This window comes from Dryobates pubescens, chromosome 29, assembly GCF_014839835.1.
Source record: "Dryobates pubescens isolate bDryPub1 chromosome 29, bDryPub1.pri, whole genome shotgun sequence".
NCBI lineage: Eukaryota > Metazoa > Chordata > Aves > Piciformes > Picidae > Dryobates > Dryobates pubescens.
In genome coordinates this window covers 12,790,413-12,810,232 of record NC_071640.1, presented here as the reverse complement: position 1 = coordinate 12,810,232, position 19,820 = coordinate 12,790,413, and the positions used below count along the sequence as shown (strand labels likewise).

At 59.6% G+C, this 19,820-nt stretch overlaps 1 protein-coding gene across 1 annotated transcript in view; it reads right to left on the bottom strand.

Annotated features, from left to right (window-relative positions):
* The window catches only part of ZNF618 (zinc finger protein 618), a 166,603-nt gene that overhangs the window by 44,607 nt on the left and 102,176 nt on the right, over positions 1-19,820 (bottom strand). Inside the window, exon 4 of the mRNA XM_054174189.1 lies at positions 7,787-8,043. Coding sequence (XP_054030164.1) covers positions 7,787-8,043 — 257 coding nt within the window. The remainder of the gene's footprint in view (positions 1-7,786; positions 8,044-19,820) is intronic.

The window sequence follows — 19,820 nt, the reverse complement described above, 5'->3', positions numbered from 1 at the left end:
CTGGGCTCCTCAGTTCAAGAAGGACATTGAGAGACTTGAAGGTGTCCAGAGAAGGGCAACAAAGCTGGGGAGGGGTCTGGAGCACAGCCCTGGGAGGAGAGGCTGAGGGAGCTGGGGTTGCTTAGCCTGCAGAAGAGGAGGCTCAGGGGAGACCTTCTTGCTCTCTGCAACTACCTGAAGGGAGGCTGTAGCCAGGTGGGGGTTGGTCTCTTCTCCCAGGCAAGCAGCCCCAGAACAAGAGGACACAGTCTCAAGCTGTGCCAGGGGAGGTTTAGGCTGGAGGTTAGGAGGAAGTTCTACCCAGAGAGAGAGATTGCCCATTGGGATGTGCTGCCCAGGGAGGTGGTGCAGTCCCCATCCCTGGAGGTGTTGAAGAAACCTTTGGCCCTGGCACCTGAGGGCATGGTCTGATTTCCAGGCTTGGACTCAATGACCTTAGAGGGCTTTGCTGGCTGAAAGAGCTCTGTGCTTCTGTGGGTTGGAGCCCAGCAAATACCCCATGCCCAAGCCCAGAAGTCAACAACACTCTGCCCAAGGCTTGGGCACTGCCACATCCTGATGCTGACCCTACAGGCAGAGAGGTGAAACATTGCTGGGCTACACCAGCACCCCAAGCCAAGGGCAGCCTGGCCTGCATCAGGAACAGTGTGGCCAGCAGGAGCAGGGAAGTCCTTGTGCCCTGTGCTCAGCACTGCTTAGGCCACACCTGGAGTCCTGTGCCCAGCTCTGGGCTCCTCAGGTCAAGAAGGACATTGAGAGACTTGAAGGTGTCCAGAGAAGGGCAACAGAGCTGGGGAGGGGTCTGGAGCACAGCCCTGGGAGGAGAGGCTGAGGGAGCTGGGGTTGCTCTCTGTGGTAAATGCTAAGAGCAGGCCCATGGTGCCCTGGCCACTGCCACTGTGGCTTAGGCTCTGCCCACAGCAGGATGTGCCATGCAGGGCAAAGCTGCCTGTGGTAGGAGGGGAGGTGAGCAGGGGTTTGGTTAGTTGGCACACTCAGGGGTGCAGACAGTGATGCCAGGGGTGCATTCAATGATGCCAGAGGTGCAGTCAGTGCTGCCAGGGGTGCAGTCAGTGCCAGGGGTGCAGTGAGTGCCAGAGGTGCAGGCAGTGCCAGAGGTACATTCAATGATGCCAGGGGTGCAGCCAGAGCCAGGGGTGCAGTCAGTGCCAGGGATGCAGTCAGTGCTGCCAGGGGTGCAGTCAGTGCCAGGGGTGCAGTCAGTGATGCCAGAGGTGCAGTCAGTGCCAGGGGTGCAGTCAGTGCTGCCAGGGGTGCAGTCAGTGCCAGGGGTGCAGTCAGTGATGCCAGAGGTGCAGTCAGTGCCAGGGGTGCAGTCAGTCCTGCCAGGGGTGCAGTCAGTGCCAGGGGTGCAGTCAGTGATGCCAGGGGTGCAGTCAGTGCCAGGGGTGCAGTCAGTCCTGCCAGGGGTGCAGTCAGTCCTGCCAGGGGTGCAGTCAGTGCCAGGGGTGCAGTCAGTGATGCCAGAGGTGCAGTCAGTGCTGCAAGGGGTGCAGTCAGTGCCAGGGGTGCAGTCAGTGATGCCAGGGGTGCAGTCAGTGCCAGGGGTGCAGTCAGTGCCAGGGGTGCAGTCAGTGATGCCAGGGGTGCAGTCAGTGCCAGGGGTGCAGTCAGTGATGCCAGTGGTGCAGTCAGTGCTGCCAGGGGTACAGTCAGTGCTGCCAGGGGGTGCAGTCAGTGCCAGGGGTGCAGTCAGTGATGCCAGGGGTGCAGTCAGTGCCAGGGATGCAGTCAGTGATGCCAGAGGTGCAGTCAGTGCCAGGAATGCAGTCAGTGATGCCAGGGGTACAGTCAGTGCCAGGGGTGCAGTCAGTGATGCCAGAGGTTCAGCCAATGCCAGGGGTGCAGTCAGTGATGCCAGGGGTGCAGTCAGTGATGCCAGGGATGCAGTCAGTGCCAGGAATGCAGTCAGTGATGCCAGGGGTGTAGTCAGTGCCAGGGGTGCAGTCAGTGATGCCAGAGGTTCAGTCAATGCCAGGGGTGCAGTCAGTGATGCCAGGGGTGCAGTCAGTGATGCCAGGGATGCAGTCAGTGCCAGGGATGCAGTCAATGATGCCAGGGGGGCAGTCAGTGCCAGGGGTGCAGTCAGTGATGCCAGGGGTGCAGTCAGTGCTGCCAGGAATGCAGTCAGTGATGCCAGGGGGGCAGTCAGTGATGCCAGAGGTGCAGCCAGTGCCAGGAATGCAGTCAGTGATGCCAGGGGTGCAGTCAGTGATGCCAGGGGGGCAGTCAGTGCCAGGGATGCAGTCAGTGATGCCAGGGGGGCAGTCAGTGCCAGGGATGCAGTCAGTGATGCCAGGGGTGCAGCCAGTGCCAGGGATGCAGTCAGTGATGCCAGGGGTGCAGTCAGTGCCAGGGGTGCAGTCAGTGATGCCAGAGGTGCAGTCAGTGCCAGGGATGCAGTCAGTGATGCCAGGGGTGCAGTCAGTGCTGCCAGGAATGCAGTCAGTGATGCCAGGGGGGCAGTCAGTGATGCCAGAGGTGCAGCCAGTGCCAGGAATGCAGTCAGTGATGCCAGGGGTGCAGTCAGTGATGCCAGGGGGGCAGTCAGTGCCAGGGATGCAGTCAGTGATGCCAGGGGGGCAGTCAGTGCCAGGGATGCAGTCAATGCCAGGGGTGCAGTCAGCACTGCCAGGCCTTTGCTGAGCCTTGCAGCTGCAGTGTGGGGGATGCAGGTGATGCATCCAGATTCCCCTTGCTCCCTGCTGCAGCTGGCAGCCCCTGCAGCCCAGCCCAGATGTGTGTCTCAAAGCATGGCCAAACCTCAGCTCCCTTTTGCTGCCTATGCCACAGGAGAGCCACCTTCCACTGCTCTGCCACCTACACTGTGCCAGGAGGGCAGACTTCAAGAGTCTCCATGCCTGGAGCCTGTTCCATCTCTCCCTGTGGCTTCTCTGTGGTCACACAAAGGCTTCTGCAGCACAGCTTCACTTGGGTCTCATGAGAGGAGATCCAGAGAGCTCCTGCCCCTGCTGCAGGGCACACACAGGCTGCCCCTGCTGCAGGGCACTCACAGCCTGCCCCTGCTGCAGGGCACACACAGCCTGTCCCTGCTGCCCTGCACACACAGCCTGCCCCTGCTGCAGGGCACTCACAGCCTGCCCCTGCTGCCCTGCACACACAGCCTGCCCCTGCTGCAGGGCACACACAGCCTGCCCCTGCTGCAGGGCACACACAGCCTGCCCCTGCTGCCCTGCACACACAGCCTGCCCCTGCTGCAGGGCACACACAGCCTGCCCCTGCTGCAGGGCACACACAGCCTGCCCCTGCTGCCCTGCACACACAGCCTGCCCCTGCTGCCCTGCACACACAGCCTGCCCCTGCTGCAGGGCACACACAGCCTGCCCCTGCTGCCCTGCACACACAGCCTGCCCCTGCTGCCCTGCACACACAGCCTGCCCCTGCTGCCCTGCACACACAGCCTGCCCCTGCTGCAGGGCACTCACAGCCTGCCCCTGCTGCAGGGCACACACAGCCTGCCCCTGCTGCAGGGCACACACAGCCTGCCCCTGCTGCAGGGCACACACAGCCTGCCCCTGCTGCCCTGCACACACAGGCTGCCCCTGCTGCAGGGCACACACAGCCTGCCCCTGCTGCAGGGCACACACAGCCTGCCCCTGCTGCCCTGCACACACAGCCTGCCCCTGCTGCAGGGCACTCACAGCCTGCCCCTGCTGCAGGGCACACACAGCCTGCCCCTGCTGCAGGGCACACACAGCCTGCCCCTGCTGCAGGGCACACACAGCCTGCCCCTGCTGCCCTGCACACACAGCCTGCCCCTGCTGCAGGGCACACACAGCCTGCCTCTGCTGCAGGGCACACACAGGCTGCCCCTGCTGCAGGGCACACACAGCCTGCCCCTGCTGCAGGGCACACACAGCCTGCCCCTGCTGCCCTGCACACACAGCCTGCCCCTGCTGCAGGGCACACACAGCCTGCCTCTGCTGCAGGGCACACACAGGCTGCCCCTGCTGCAGGGCACACACAGGCTGCCCCTGCTGCCCTGCACACACAGGCTGCCCCTGCTGCAGGGCACACACAGGCTGCCCCTGCTGCAGGGCACACACAGCCTGCCCCTGCTGCCCTGCACACACAGGCTGCCCCTGCTGCAGGGCACACACAGGCTGCCCCTGCTGCAGGGCACACACAGCCTGCCCCTGCTGCAGGGCACACACAGCCTGCCCCTGCTGCCCTGCACACACAGCCTGCCCCTGCTGCAGGGCACACACAGCCTGCCCCTGCTGCAGGGCACTCACAGCCTGCCCCTGCTGCAGGGCACACACAGCCTGCCCCTGCTGCAGGGCACACACAGCCTGCCCCTGCTGCAGGGCACACACAGCCTGCCCCTGCTGCAGGGCACACACAGGCTGCCCCTGCTGCCCTGCACACACAGCCTGCCCCCTGCTGCAGGGCACACACAGCCTGCCCCTGCTGCAGGGCACACACAGCCTGCCCCTGCTGCAGGGCACTCACAGCCTGCCCCTGCTGCCCTGCACACACAGCCTGCCCCTGCTGCAGGGCACACACAGCCTGCCCCTGCTGCAGGGCACACACAGCCTGCCCCTGCTGCAGGGCACACACAGCCTGCCCCTGCTGCAGGGCACACACAGCCTGCCCCTGCTGCCCTGCACACACAGCCTGCCCCTGCTGCAGGGCACTCACAGGCTGCCCCTGCTGCCCTGCACACACAGCCTGCCCCTGCTGCAGGGCACACACAGCCTGCCCCTGCTGCCCTGCACACACAGCCTGCCCCTGCTGCAGGGCACTCACAGCCTGCCCCTGCTGCCCTGCACACACAGCCTGCCCCTGCTGCAGGGCACACACAGCCTGCCCCTGCTGCAGGGCACACACAGCCTGCCCCTGCTGCAGGGCACTCACAGGCTGCCCCTGCTGCAGGGCACACACAGGCTGCCCCTGCTGCAGGGCACACACAGGCTGCCCCTGCTGCAGGGCACACAGAGCCTGCCTCTGCTGCAGGGCACACACAGCCTGCCCCTGCTGCAGGGCACACAGAGCCTGCCTCTGCTGCAGGGCACACACAGGCTGCCCCTGCTGCAGGGCACACACAGCCTGCCCCTGCTGCAGGGCACACACAGCCTGCCCCTGCTGCAGGGCACTCACAGCCTGTCCCTGCTGCAGGGCACACACAGCCTGCCCCTGCTGCCCTGCACACACAGGCTGCCCCTGCTGCAGGGCACACACAGGCTGCCCCTGCTGCAGGGCACACACAGCCTGCCCCTGCTGCCCTGCACACACAGGCTGCCCCTGCTGCAGGGCACACACAGCCTGCCCCTGCTGCAGGGCACACACAGCCTGTCCCTGCTGCAGGGCACACACAGCCTGCCCCTGCTGCAGGGCACACACAGGCTGCCCCTGCTGCAGGGCACACACAGCCTGTCCCTGCTGCAGGGCACACACAGCCTGCCCCTGCTGCAGGGCACACACAGCCTGCCCCTGCTGCAGGGCACACACAGCCTGCCCCTGCTGCAGGGCACACACAGCCTGCCCCTGCTGCAGGGCACTCACAGGCTGCCCCTGCTGCAGGGCACACACAGCCTGCCCCTGCTGCCCTGCACACACAGCCTGCCCCTGCTGCAGGGCACACACAGCCTGCCCCTGCTGCAGGGCACACACAGCCTGCCCCTGCTGCAGGGCACACACAGGCTGCCCCTGCTGCCCTGCACACACAGCCTGCCCCTGCTGCAGGGCACACACAGCCTGCCCCTGCTGCAGGGCACTCACAGGCTGCCCCTGCTGCAGGGCACTCACAGGCTGCCCCTGCTGCCCTGCACACACAGCCTGCCCCTGCTGCAGGGCACACACAGCCTGCCCCTGCTGCCCTGCACACACAGCCTGCCCCTGCTGCAGGGCACACACAGCCTGCCCCTGGTGCCCTGCACACACAGCCTGCCCCTGCTGCAGGGCACACACAGCCTGCCCCTGGTGCCCTGCACTCACAGGCTGCCCCTGCTGCAGGGCACACACAGCCTGCCCCTGCTGCAGGGCACACACAGCCTGCCCCTGCTGCCCTGCACACACAGCCTGTCCCTGCTGCAGGGCACACACAGCCTGCCCCTGCTGCAGGGCACACACAGCCTGTCCCTGCTGCCCTGCACACACAGCCTGCCCCTGCTGCCCTGCACACACAGCCTGCCCCTGCTGCAGGGCACTCACAGGCTGCCCCTGCTGCAGGGCACACACAGCCTGCCCCTGCTGCAGGGCACACACAGCCTGCCCCTGCTGCAGGGCACACACAGCCTGCCCCTGCTGCAGGGCACACACAGCCTGCCCCTGCTGCAGGGCACACACAGCCTGCCCCTGCTGCAGGGCACACACAGCCTGCCCCTGCTGCCAGCTCCTGCCAAGCCCAAAGCTGAGCCTGGCAGGAAAGCTGCTGCCCCTGGAGCCACCTGTGCCATGAAGCCTGCAGCACCACAGCCCCAGCTCAGACACCACAGCCCCCAGTTGATGAGCATCCCCAGCACACCATGAAAGGAGACAGTCTGGGGCTCAACATTTCCAGGGGAAGGAGAAGGGTTCATTTACTTCAGCTTCACCACTTGATCCTGCATCAGACAACCACAGAATGGGTTGGGTTGGAAGGGATCTCAAGGATTATCCAGTCCCAACCCCCTGCTCCCAACACAGCCTCCAGGGATCCTTTACAGCACTGTGGGGAAGGAACAAGCAAAAAGCAGGAGGAAATCTTCCTTTTTTCCCTCCTCTCCAACACAAACCAACCCCAGCAGCAGCGCTGGGCAGCTCAAATTCCTCTTCTCCTGGCTCCCTCAGAGGGAAAAGGATCCAGCTGCTCTTTCCATCAGCAGCTTCCTTTGGCTCTCTGAGCCACTGCTGGGAGCTGCTCCATGCTGGAGCCTGGAGAGGAGTCCCTTTAGCAGGAGTGGCTCCTTCCCAGGGTCTGCAGGGGGCTAGCACACTCTGATGTTCAGAGAGAAGGGGAAAGAGCTTCTTCTCATCACAGCTTGAGGTGAGGGTGGGAAGTGCTCTTTTGGAAGTGGCACAGCACAGGCAGAATGATTCTCAGAACCTTACTGCTGATCACAAAACCAATCAGCAGCCTCAACCCCCTGGCTCTGAGCCAGATCTGCTCATGGACAGGAAGCAGCCACCCTCCTCACAACCCTGCAGCTCTTCCTCAGGCTCTGCTCCTCAGGCATGCCCAGCACATCAAGCACCAGCCCTGGGCTGAGGGACAACTCCCCAAGACATTAAGCTTTTTCTTACTGCTGCCCTGACCTTGGTTTAGTCTTCAGGGGTGAGCAGATTCAAACAGCCAGTGAAGGTTAGAGGTGGTCAGGAACCCTGAGCCAGGACCCTGAGACTGAGCATAGAATGGTTTGGGTCTGGAGGGACCTCCAAGATCATCCAGTGCCAACCCCCTGCCACGAGCAGGGACCCCTCCCACCAGCCCAGCTTGCTCAGGGCCTCATCCAGCCTGGCCTTCAACACCTCCAGGCAGGAGGCAGCCACAGCCTCCCTGGGCAGCCTGTGCCAGAGTCTCCCCAGCCTCACTCTCAAGGATTTCTTCCTCCTCTCCACTCTCAGTCTCCCCTCTCCCAGCTCAAAGCCATTGTTCCTCAGCCTGGCACTCCCAGCCCTTGGCCAGAGTCCCTCCCCAGCTCTCCTGGAGCCCCTTTCAGGAGCTAGGAACCTTGATCTCCACCTTGGCTCTGGTCCCTGCAGCAGAGAAGCCCCCAGCAGCTGTCAGCAGAGCAGGGCTGGCTGGGGGGTGCCGGTGGCTTACCGAGCGTCTGCTGGTTGCGCACGCCGCCGATGACCACGCAGATCTCCGCCGGCACGTCGCCCTGCCCGTCCTTGATGTTCTTCTTGGAATCTTTGGTCTCATCCTGCCAGATCACCTCTTCAATGTAGTCATCTGGTACCTCTGTTTTCACTTTCACCTCGGTCATCATGCCAGCCTCTTCACTGGGGGACGACTGAGACGTCACCGACTCCGAGCCCTCCGCCTTGGGGCTCCGGGGGCTCCGCTTCAGACACTCCCTGAAGGGGGGAAAAGAGGAGAGATGAGCCCTGGCTCTCAAGCACCCCTTTGTCACCCCTAGGCCCACTTTAGAATAGAATAGAATAGAATAAACCAGGTTGGAAGAGACCTTCAAGATCATCCAGTCCAACCCATCAACCAATCCCACACCACCTAATCAACTAACCCATGGCACCAAGCACCACATCAAGTCTCCTCCTGAACACCTCCAATGATGGTGACTCCACCACCTCCCCAGGCAGCACATCCCAATGGGCAATCACTCTCTGTATAGAACTTCTTCTTAACATCCAGCCTAAACCTCCCCTGGCACAGCCTGAGACTGTGTCCTCTTGTTCTGCTGCTGGCTGCCTGGCAGAAGAGACAACCCCCACCTGGCTACAACCTCCCTGCAGGGAGTTGGAGAGAGCAATGAGGTCTCCCCTGAGCCTCCTCTTTTCCAGGCTAAGCAACCCCAGCTCCCTCAGCCTCTCCTCACAGGGCTGTGCTCCAGACCCCTCCCCAGCTTTGTTGCCCTTCTCTGGACACCTTCAAGTCTCTCAATGTCCTTCTTAAACTGAGGAGCCCAGAACTGGACACAGGACTCCAGGTGTGGCCTAACCAGTGCAGTGTACAGGGGCAGAATGACCTCCCTGCTCCTGCTGGCCACACTGTTCCTGATGCAGGCCAGGATGCCCTTGGCCTTCTTGGCCCCCTGGGCACACTGCTGGCTCATGTTCAGCCTACCATCCACCAGCACCCCCAGGTCCCTCTCTGCCTGGCTGCTCTCAGCCACTCTGCCCCCAGCCTGTAGCACTGCCTGGGGTTGTTGTGGCCAATGTGCAGAACCTGGCACTTGGATGTGTTCAATCTCCTGCCCTTGGCCTCTGCCCATCTGCCCAGCCTGTCCAGGTCCCTCTGCAGAGCCTCTCTACCCTCCAGCAGATCAACTCCTGCCCCCAGCTTGCTGTCAGCTGCACATTTACTGCTGATGGACTCAATGCCCTCATCCAGATCATCAGTGAATATGTTAAGGAGCATGGGGCCCAGCACTGATCCTTGAGGCACGCCACTTTGCCACCTCCAGGACCACTTTGCCACCTCCAGGCCCACTCTGCCACCCCCAGGCCCTAACTCGATGCCCTCTGGTTGAGTGCAGGCTGTGGGCACTCAGCAGGGGCAGGGCTGTGGCTGCCATGTGGTCCTTAAAATGGAACCAGATCAAAGCACCAAATCCATCTTCTGCTACAGAAAATGACCTTGTGCTGGGCTGCAGCCAGAGCAGGGAGAGCAGCAGCACAGGGAGGGGATTCTGCCCCTCTGCTCTGCTCTGCTCAGCCCCCACCTGCAGCACTGCCTCCAGCTCTGGGGCCCCCAGCACAAGAAGGACCTGGAGCTGCTGGAGAGGCTCCAGAGGAGGCCACAGAGATGAGCAGAGGCTGCAGACCCTCCCCTGTGGGGCCAGGCTGGGAGAGCTGGGGCTGTGCAGCCTGGAGAAGAGAAGGCTCTGGGGGTTTCCAGCCTAAATGCTCCCAGGGTCATCTAATGACTCTAAGATGAGCAGCTGCAGTGTAGCCAAACATGTCCAGGACCCTGGGTGCACCCATGAGCAGCACCCACAAACAGCAGCCACATGCTCAGCTGTGATTCCAGCAGGCAAGGTCATGCTGCAGCCCACAGAGCCTAGTCTGATCTTCAGGACTAACCCAAGGCTCAGCTAGATAGGCTCCAGGCTGGACAAGGAGATCATTTGCTCCCTGTCCACAGCCATGGTGAAGCCAACTGCAGTGTGCAGCAGTCCCACAGAGAGCTCTTGGGTTTGAAAGGTGATTAGAAAAGCTGGAGATGGTCCAACAAAAAGACACTGAAGTGGTTTGAGACTGGGAGAAGAGAGTTTATGACTCTCTGAGCCCAAACAGCTTCAGCCTGTGTGTCAGGCCAAAAGGAAGGCTGTGGGGTGACCACACTGCAGCACATTATCATCTTCACAGGGAGCAAATCCTGCCTGTCCTCAGCTTGGCAGGAGCTCAGCCCTGGATGCTGGAACCAGCTGAAGCAAGGCATAAAATCCCATCACGGATGGTGGCCCCCTGGCACCAGCCAAGGATGTGCTCAGGGACAGCAAACCTCTCCAAGTGCTCAAATCCACAGCACCCACAACTGGCTGGCCCTGGGGCACAGGGCTCAGCACAGGCCAGGCTGCTCTGCTGAGACCTCACCTGCAGCACTCTGTCCAGTGCTGGAGCCCTCAACACAAGAGGGACATGGACCTGATGGAGAGGGTCCAGAGGAGGCCACAAAGATGCTGGAGAACCTCTGCCACGGGGACAGGCTGGGAGAGCTGGGGTTGTTGAGCCTGGGGAAGAGAAGGCTCCAGGGAGACCTCAGAGCAGCCTCCCAGAACCTGAAGGGCTGCAAGAAGGCTGCAGAGAGACTGTTCCCAAAGGCCTGCAGGGACAGCACCAGGGGCAATGGTTTGGAATGAGAGCAGAGCAGGTTGAGATTGGATGTGAGGAACCAGTTCTGCACCAGGAGGCTGCTGGAACACTGCAACAGGTTGCCCAGGTTGAGGCCTCATCCCTGGAGATATTCAAGGTGAGGCTCAGCAGGGCAACCTGATCTGGTGGAGGATGTCCCTGCTGGGTGCAGGGGGGCTTGGACTGGATGAGCTCTGGAGCTCCCTTCTAACCCAGCCCATCCTCTGATTCTGCCACTTGCTGATCTGAAGCTGTAGGAATGTCTCAGTGATTAGGAGCAACTGTCCCTCAAAAGCTTTGCTCTTCACACTGCCTGACCTTCTGGATCCATCTCTGCCAAGGAGCAGAGTTCCCAGCTGGGCCATCAGCTCTTTGCTGGGACCTAAACCTGCAAAGGTTACTTGAAGGCAACACAATTCCTCCTACACTGCCCCAGATGTCCTAAGCCTGAGCAGGTACTCAGTGTACAGAAGGAAACTGGCCCCAAATGTTTTGGCAGGAGTCTTCTGCATGACTCTGTAGGACAGAAGCCCTGAGAGGAGCCTGCAAAGGCATAAAACCCAGAGCCCTGCTGGATCCTACCAACCATCTGACAACAGTTGTCTGCCTTGGGAAGCTTTCCAGGAGAGAAGCCAGCTGCAGTTAGCAGAGGGAGCTGGCTCCAGAAGGGGTACAGATGTACCCCCTGTGTGTGCCAGGCAGGAGAGCCCACAGCCCTGCACTGCTCCCCACCGAGCAGCCTGGCACCATGTGCAGTGCTCCTGACCCAGCAGAGACAGTCACAGAACCAGGGGATGGGCTGGCAAGGACTCTGAGATCAGTGACTCCAACCAGAACCAACCCACCTGGAGAGGAGGAGGCTCAGGGGAGACCTTCTTGTTCTCTCTCCAACTCCCTGAAGGGAGGTTGTAGCCAGGTGGGGGTTGGGCTCTTCTCCCAGGCAAGTAGCACCAGAACAAGAGGACACAGTCTCAAGCTGTGCCAGGGGAGGGTTAGGCTGGAGGTTAGGAAGAAGTTCTACACAGAAAGAGAGATTGGCCATGGGGATGTGCTGCCCAGGGAGGTGGTGGAGTCACCATCACTGGAGGTGTTTAGGAAGAGTCTGGATGAGACACTTTGTGCCATGGTTGAGTTGATCAGATGGTGCTGGGGGAGAGGTTGGACTGGATGAGCTCAAAGGTCTCTTCCAACTTGGTTCATTCTATCCTATCCTATCCTATCCTATCCTATCCTATCCTATCCTACCCTATCCTACCCTATCCTACCCTACCCTACCCTACCCTACCCTATCCTATCCTATCCTATCCTATCCTATCCTATCCTATCCTATCCTATCCTATCCTATCCTCCTAGAATGGGCTGGCTGGAAAAGACTCCAAGATCACTGACTCCAACCACAACCTGGCATCTCCCTGCACATAGCTGCTGGACCATGCCCCTGAGCTCCTCATCACAGATCAGAGAATCACAGAATGTTAGGGGCTGGAAGGGACCTTGGAAGATCATCTAGACCAAGCCCCCTGCCAGAGCAGGGTCAGTGACTCTTAAACATCTCCAGGTGTCCTACTCCAAGCCCAGGGAGAGAGATCTGCAAGGTGGAGGGGAGGGCAGAAATGAGGAGCATGAAGACCTTTCTTCAGCTTCTCAGTCTCCATCAGAGCACAAAGCCCTCCCCCCAGCAGTGTCTGTGTGCACACACGTGGAAGGGGGCTGATCCCTGCACCTCTGGCAAGATGCCCTTCTCACAGCCCTTGTCCCAGGGCAGCCCCAGGACACCCTGAGCTGCCAGACTTCTGCTGCATGAGCCAGATCCTGGCTCCCAGAACCGAGGACCCCAGCACCCAGCCTGTGCAAGCCACATGCAGAAACACCAACCCCAGCCCAGAGGATCACAGCATGGCTCAGGCTGGAAAAGACCTCAGAGGTCATCCAGTGCCAAGCCCCTGCCATGGGCAGGGACACCTCCCCCCAGCCCAGCTTGCTCAAGGCCTCATCCAGCCTGGCCCTCAACACCTCCAGGCAGGAGGCAGCCACAGCCTCCCTGGGACTCCATTTTGACCTGCACCAAGCTGGTCCCTGACCACCTGAGAGCATTTTCCCCACCATGGTCACTGCTGGTTAGCTCTGAAGAGCTGTGCTGATGGCACTCTTGTTCTTTAGGAAGAAATTCTTTCCAGGGAGCCTGGGGAGACTCTGGCACAGGTTGCCCAGGGAGGCTGTGTCTCCTCCCTGGATGAGGCCTTGAGCAAGCTGGGCTGGTGGGAGGTGTCCCTGCCCACGGCAGGGGCTTGGAACTGGATGATCTTGGAAGTCCCTTCCAACCCAAACCCATTCTGTGCTCCTATGACCTGGCCTAAACCCTTCCCCATTCCCTCCACAGGCTGCATGCTTCTCCAAGTCCCTGAGCAGCCCCAGGGAACAGCACCTGCCCTCACTGACTGATCCTTGTCTCTCCTGAGCTGTGGAGCCTGGCAATCCCAGAGGCTCCAGGAGAGGAGGCAGAAGCCCTGGGACAAGGCAGGGCTCACAGTGGCCCTGGGTGGCAGGCCTGGTGCTCCTCTGGGTGAGGTCCTGGTTCCCTTTCCAGAGCAGGCTGTGTGGATTGGAAAGATGAAAGAGGCAAACAAGCCTCAGCTGTTGCATCCCTGCTCTGACTAAGTAGGCCACATAGCCAATTACTGTAGTACCAGCTCTGCCATCTCCAGCTGCTCATTTCAGCACTGCTGCCTGCTTTGATCAGCAGGCTTTCATCTCCCCATCAGGCTAGGGCCACTTTCATGTCAAACACAGGCATGTGAAGGCAGAAGAGATTTAAGGAGGCCTTGATGAAGACTCATCCTGGGGAAGTGGAAGGGTAAAAATGGGTTCCTGGACCTGTTTGGGTGCAGCTTCCTATTGCAGGAAGGATCTGGAGGTGCTGGAAGAGCAGGGCCATGAGGATGAGCAGAGGGCTGGAGCTGCTCTGCTCTGAGCACAGCCTGAGGGAGTTGGGGTTGTGCAGGCTGGAGAGGAGAAGGCTCCCAGGAGACCTCATTGTGGCCTTCCAGGATCTGCAGGGGGCTCCAAGAAAGCTGGGGAGGGACTTCTGAGGGTGTCAGGGAGGGATAGGACTGGGGGGGATGGAGCAAAACTAGAAGTGGAGAGATTGAGATTGGCTGTGAGGAAGAAGTTGTTGCCCAGGAGGGTGGTGAGAGCCTGGCACAGGCTGCCCAGGGAGGTGGTGGAAGCCTCCTGCCTGGAGGTGTTTGCAGCCAGGCTGGAGGTGGCTGTGAGCAACCTGCTGTGGTGTGAGGTGTCCCTGCCCATGGCAGGGGGTTGGGGCTGGCTGAGCCTTGAGGTCCCTTCCAACCCTGACAGTTCTGTGACTCTATTCAACATCTTTATTGATGCCTTGGGTGAGGGGATGGAGTCTGCCCACTGCACACTGGAGGGGACACCAAGCTGGGGGGCAGTGTGGATCTGCTGGGAGGTAGGCAGGGAGCCCTGGCCAGGCTGGGCCCATGGGCTGAGGTCAGTGGGATGAGGTTTAACAAGGCCAATGCAGGGCCCTGCACTTGGGCCTCGTGCAGGCTACAGACTGGGGGATGAGTGGCTGCAGAGTGCCTGGCAGAGAGGGACCTGGCAGTGCTGGGTGACAGCAGCTGCACACGAGCCAGCAGTGTGCCCAGGTGGCACAGAAGGCCACTGGCATCCTGGCCTGGGTCAGGAACGGTGTGGCCAGGACTGGGGCTGTGATTCTGCCCCTGCACTGGTGAGGCCTGCCTGGAGTGCTGTGTGCTTCTGTGGCACTCAGTGCCATGCTCTGGTTGACTGGATGGTGCTGGCTGCTAGGTTGGACTGGATGATCTCAGAGGTCAAAGAAGAATACATAGAATACATAGAATAAACCAGGTTGGAAGAGACCTTCAAGATCATCGCGTCCAACCCATCAACCAATCCAACACCACCCAAACAACTAACCCACGGCACCAAGCACCCTGTCAAGTCTCCTCCTAAAAACCTCCAGTGATGGTGACTCCACCACCTCCCCAGGCAGCCCATTCCCATGTGCAATCACTCTTTCTGTATAGAACTTTTTTCTAACATCCAGCCTGAACCTCCCCTGGCGCAGCCTGAGACTGTGTCCTCTTGTTCTGGTACTGCTTGCCTGGGAGAAGAGACCAACATCCGTCTGTCTACAACCTCCCTTCAGGTAGTTGTAGAGAGTAATAAGGTCACCCCTGAGTCTCCTCTTCTCCAGGCTAAGCAACCCCAGCTCCCTCAGCCTCTCCTCGTAGGGCTTATGTTCCAAACCCCTCACCAACTTTGTTGCTCTTCTCTGGACTTGTTCCAGCAAGTCAACCTCCTTCCTAAACTGAGGGGCCCAGAACTGGACACAGGACTCAAGGTGTGGCCTAACCAGTGCAGTGTCCAGGGGCAGAATGACCTCCCTGCTCCTGCTGGCCACACTGTTCCTGATGCAGGCCAGGATGCCATTGGCCCTCTTAGCTGCCTGGGCACACTGCAGGCTCATGTTCAGTCTACCGTCGACCAGCACCCCCAGGTCCCTCTCAGCCTGACTGCTCTCAGCCACTCTGACCCCAGCCTGTAGCTCTGCCTGGGGTTGCTGTGGCCAATGTGCAGCCCCTGGCACTTGGATGTGTTCAATCTCCTGCCCTTGGACTCTGCCCATCTGCCCAGCCTGTCCAGGTCCTCTCCAGCCTGGTTAATTAACTGTGACTCAGAGCAGCTCTGGGCCCCACGCTGCAACAAAGATCTTGAGGGGCTGGAGCAGGTCCAGAGGTGAGTGACCAGACTGGGGAAGGGACTGAAGGGAAAGGCTGATGAGGGGAGGCTGAGGGAGCTGGGGGAGTTCAGCCTGGAGAGGAGACTCAGGGGGGACCTTACCACAATCTGCAACTACCTGAAGGGAAGTTGTAGTAAGGTGAGGTTGGGCTCTGCTCCCGGGCAGCTTGTGACAAGAGGAGAGGGCATGGCCTGGAGCTGTGCCAGGGCAGGGTCAGGGTGGATGTTAGGAAGCATTTCCTCATGGAAAGGGACACTGGGATGGGCTGCCCAGGGAGGGGTGGAGTCACTGCCCCTGGAGGTGTTTAAGGAGAGGCTGGATGTGGCACTCAGTGCCATGGTCTGCTCCATGTGGTGGTGCTGGCTCACAAGCTGGACTGGATGATCTCAGAGGTCTGTTCCAGCCTCAGACATTCTGTGACTGTGTGATTCCCTTGGTCCTGCACCCAGTGATAGCTCCTGAAGGCCTGAGGCTTGCAGGTGGATGGATGATGCAGCAAGACAATACGGACTGGGCTGTGAAGCCTGGGTGATGCCTCCCTGCCCTCAGTGCAAGGAGCAAGGAAAAGACAGTGCAGGACATCCTCTTCTAGATGGAAGAAGAGAAAGGAAATGAATTCCTGGTGCAGTGGAAGGTGTCACTGCCCATGGCTGGGGCTTGGAAGCTTGATTTAGATTAGACATTAGGAAGCAATTGTTCCCCAGGAGGGTGGTGAGGCACTGGAACAGGGTGCCCAGGGAAACTGTAGAGGCTCCAAGCCTGGAATTGTTCAAAGGCAGGGTGGATGAGGCCTTGAGCAAGCTGGGCTGGGGGGAGGTGTCCCTGCCCATGGCAGGGGGGCTGGAACTGGATGATCTTAGGCTGCCTAGGGAGGTTGTGGAGTCTCCTTCTCTGCAGACTTTCAAGACCCATCTGGATGTGTCCCTGTGCAACCTGTGCTGGATTGCAGGGGGTTGGACTTGATCTTCTGAGGTCCCTTCCAAGCCCTAACATCCTGTGAGCTGCCATCCTGTGATCTTCAGAGTCCCTTCCAACCCAGCCCATTCTGTGGTTCTGTGACTGCTGGCACTGCTCAGCCCTGCAGGGTAACACTCGACCCACAGAGCTGTGGGGCTCATTCCAGCTGCTCTCCTCTGCTAGAAGAAGAGGGTTCCAAGTGAAGCCCTGGAACATGGTGGTGAATGGTGGTGTGGTGGTGAATGGTGCCACAGCCAGCTGGCAGCCAGGCACCAGTGGTGTCCCCCAGGGATCAGTGCTGGGCCTCAGCCTCTTTAACATCTTCACTGATGATCTGGATGAGGGGGTTGAGTCAGTCACCATCACGTTTGCAGATGACACCAAGTTAGGAGCAGATGTTGGTCAGTTAGAGGGCAGAAGGGCTCTGCAGAGGGACCTTGCCAGGCTGCACAGAGAGGCAGAGGCCAACAGGATGGCATTCAACAAGTCCAAGTGCCAGGGGCTGCACTTTGGCCACAGCAACCCCATGCAGAGCTACAGGTTGGGGGCAGAGTGGCTGAGAGCAGCCAGGCAGAGAGGGACCTGGAGGTGCTGGTTGACAGCTGCCTGAACATGAGCCAGCAGTGTGCCCAGGGGGCCAAGAAGGCCAAGGGCATCCTGGCCTGCATCAGGAACAGTGTGGCCAGCAGGAGCAGGGAGGTCATTGTGTCCTGTGCTCAGCACTGCTCAGGCCACACCTTGAGTCCTGTGTCCAGTTCTGGGCTCCTCAGGTCAAGAAGGACATTGAGAGACTTGAAGGTGTCCAGAGAAGGGCAACAAAGCTGGGGAGGGGTCTGGAGCACAGCCCTGGGAGGAGAGGCTGAGGGAGCTGGGGTTGCTTAGCCTGCAGAAGAGGAGGCTCAGGGGTGACCTCATTTCCCTCTACAACTCCCTGAAGGGAGGTTGTAGCCAGGTGGGGGTTGGGCTCTTCTTCCAGGCAGCCAGCACCAGAACAAGAGGACACAGTCTCAAGCTGTGCCAGGGGAGGTTTAGACTCGAGGTGACAGGAAAGTTCTTCACTGAGAGAGTCATTGGGATGTGCTGCCCAGGGAGGTGGTGGAGTCCCCACCCCTGGAGGTGCTCAAGAGGGTTTTGGATGTGGCACTTGGTGCCATGGTCTAGTCATGAGGTCTGTGGAGCCAGGTTGGGCTTGATGATCCTCGAGGTCTCTTCCAACCTTAGTTACACTGTGAGACTGTGATGGTGCCATTTTCAGCTCTGGACAGCATCTCCTTCTGGCTGTGCCAAGCAGAACCTGCACTGACAGAGGAAGCCAACAGGGCCCCTCAGCTGCTGCAGCCAGAAGCAAGCTGTGCTTGCAGTTTGCTTGTTCTGATCTGGAGCAGCATCCTCATAAATAATGAAAGTGACTAAAAGCTACTTAAAACACACACACACACACACACTGCCCTCCCTCCTGCAAGAAGGGAGGGGGGGAAAAAAAATCCCAATTATAAAAGGCCATCTCTCCCAGCCAGGAATAATTTGTCATGCAATTCTCTGAAGGCAGCCACAGCAACAGGCCTGCTGGCTGCTCCCTCCTGCCTGCTCTGTGCTTGCCGTGTGGACTCAGAGGCCTCCTAATGAGCCTATTTCTGCAGCACACATCCTGCTGAGCTCCTGGGGAGGGGCAAAGTGCACAGGCAGCCTTCAGCATCAGCCCCTCTCTGGTTTCTCCTCCCAAGGAAAAGGAAGCAAAGGCGGAGGAGGACACAGCACCCACAGAGCCCTGCGGCCCCGGCGGCCAGCGCGGAGCGTCCTGGGGTTTGTCATGGACCCCACTGGAGCTGGAAGAACCAGAGCCACATCCCTAAGGCCTTGAGGATACCCGTGGTAGTGACACCATCACAGAGAGTTTGGGTTGGAAGAGGCCTCTAAGGTCACTGGGTCCAACATCAACCCAACCCCACCATGGCCACCAAACCCTGGCCACAAGAGCCATGGCCACACATTTCCCGAACACCTCCAGGCATGGGCACTCCACCACCTCCCTGGGCAGCCTCTGCCAGTCCCTGCCCACTCTGGCAGCAAAGACATTTTTCAGCATCTCCAACCTGACCCTCCCCTGGCACAACTTCAGGCCATTTCCTCTCCTTCTGTCACCTGAGACTAGGGAGCAGAGCCCAACCCCCAGCTCACTGCAGCCTCCTCTCAGGGAGCTGCAGACAGCAATGAGGTCTCCTTCAGCCTCCTCTTCTCCAGGCTGAACACCCCCAGCTCCCTCAGCTGCTCCTCCCCAGCCCTGCTCTCCAGACCCTTCCCCAGCTTGGTTGCCCTTCTCTGGCCCTGCTCCAGCCCTCAGTGTCCTTCTTGTAGTGAGAGGCCCAAAACTGAACCCAGCACTCAAGCTGTGGCCTTACCAGTGCCCAGTACAGGAGTACAATCCCTGCCCTGCCCCTGCTGCCCACACCATCTTGAAGGTCTTTTCCAACCTGGTTAATTCCATTCCATTCCATTCCATTCCATTCCATTCCATTCTATCCTATCCTATCCTATCCTATCCTATCCTATCCTATCCTATCCTATCCTATCCTATCCTATCCTATCCTATCCTATCCCATCCTATCCTATCCTATCCCATCCTATCCTATCCTATCTAGGCCAGGCTGCTGGTGGCCTTCTTGGCCACCTGGGCACCCCCTGGCTCATGTTCAGCTGTTCACCCCCAGGCCCTTTTCTGTTTCCAGCCACTCTGCCCCAAGCCTGCAACATTCATGGGGTTGTTGTGACCCAAGAGCAGCTCAGCTTTGTTGTACCTCATCCCACTGGCCTCAGCCCATGGATCCACCCTGGCCAGACCTCTTTGCAGAGCCTCTCCACCCTCCAGAAGATCAACTCCCAGCCAGTTTAGTGTCACCTGCACTGTGATCCCAAGTGCCCCCTTCTGATCCCAAGGTCCCCCTTGCAGAGCATGCTGTGTGCCTCTTCACACCACTGGGACACACTCTTGTATGGTCCCTGCTGTGCTCCTCTGGTCTGCAGGACAGAAGAGGTTCAGAAGAGCACAGGAATGAAGGCCATGCAGTGGGCAGCAGATGCTCTGCAGAGCACTCCAGGACTGCAGATATGATGTTACAACTTGTCCTCTTGCAGCCTAGGTGCAGCTGACTTCTCAGACCAAATCTAGAGTCCCCAGCTGTCAGGAAGGACAGGGAACAAGACATGAGTGAGGATGAAACTGGGCTCCATTTCAGATGTGTGAAGGTTTCAGGAGAACCAGAAGGCTCCTGCCATGAGTGGAGCTAAGGGAAGTGGAATGGACAGAGCAGATGTAAATGAACTAAGTGAACTCCTGTTTGACAAGGAGAGGATGCAGGCAGAGACAGGAAAGGAAAGAGGTACATTCCAAATCTGCTTCTCTGATACATTATTTATAGTGACCTACTGCTCCCTCCCCACAGCTCTCACTTGCACCCTGGCACAGCCCAGCTGCATGGGCACTGTGCCTTGCACCAGGAGAAAGGAGGTGGAGCAGGTCAGGAAGCAGAGGAGCTGCCTGAGGTCCTTCATCAGGGACAGCTCTTTCCCAGACTTCTTC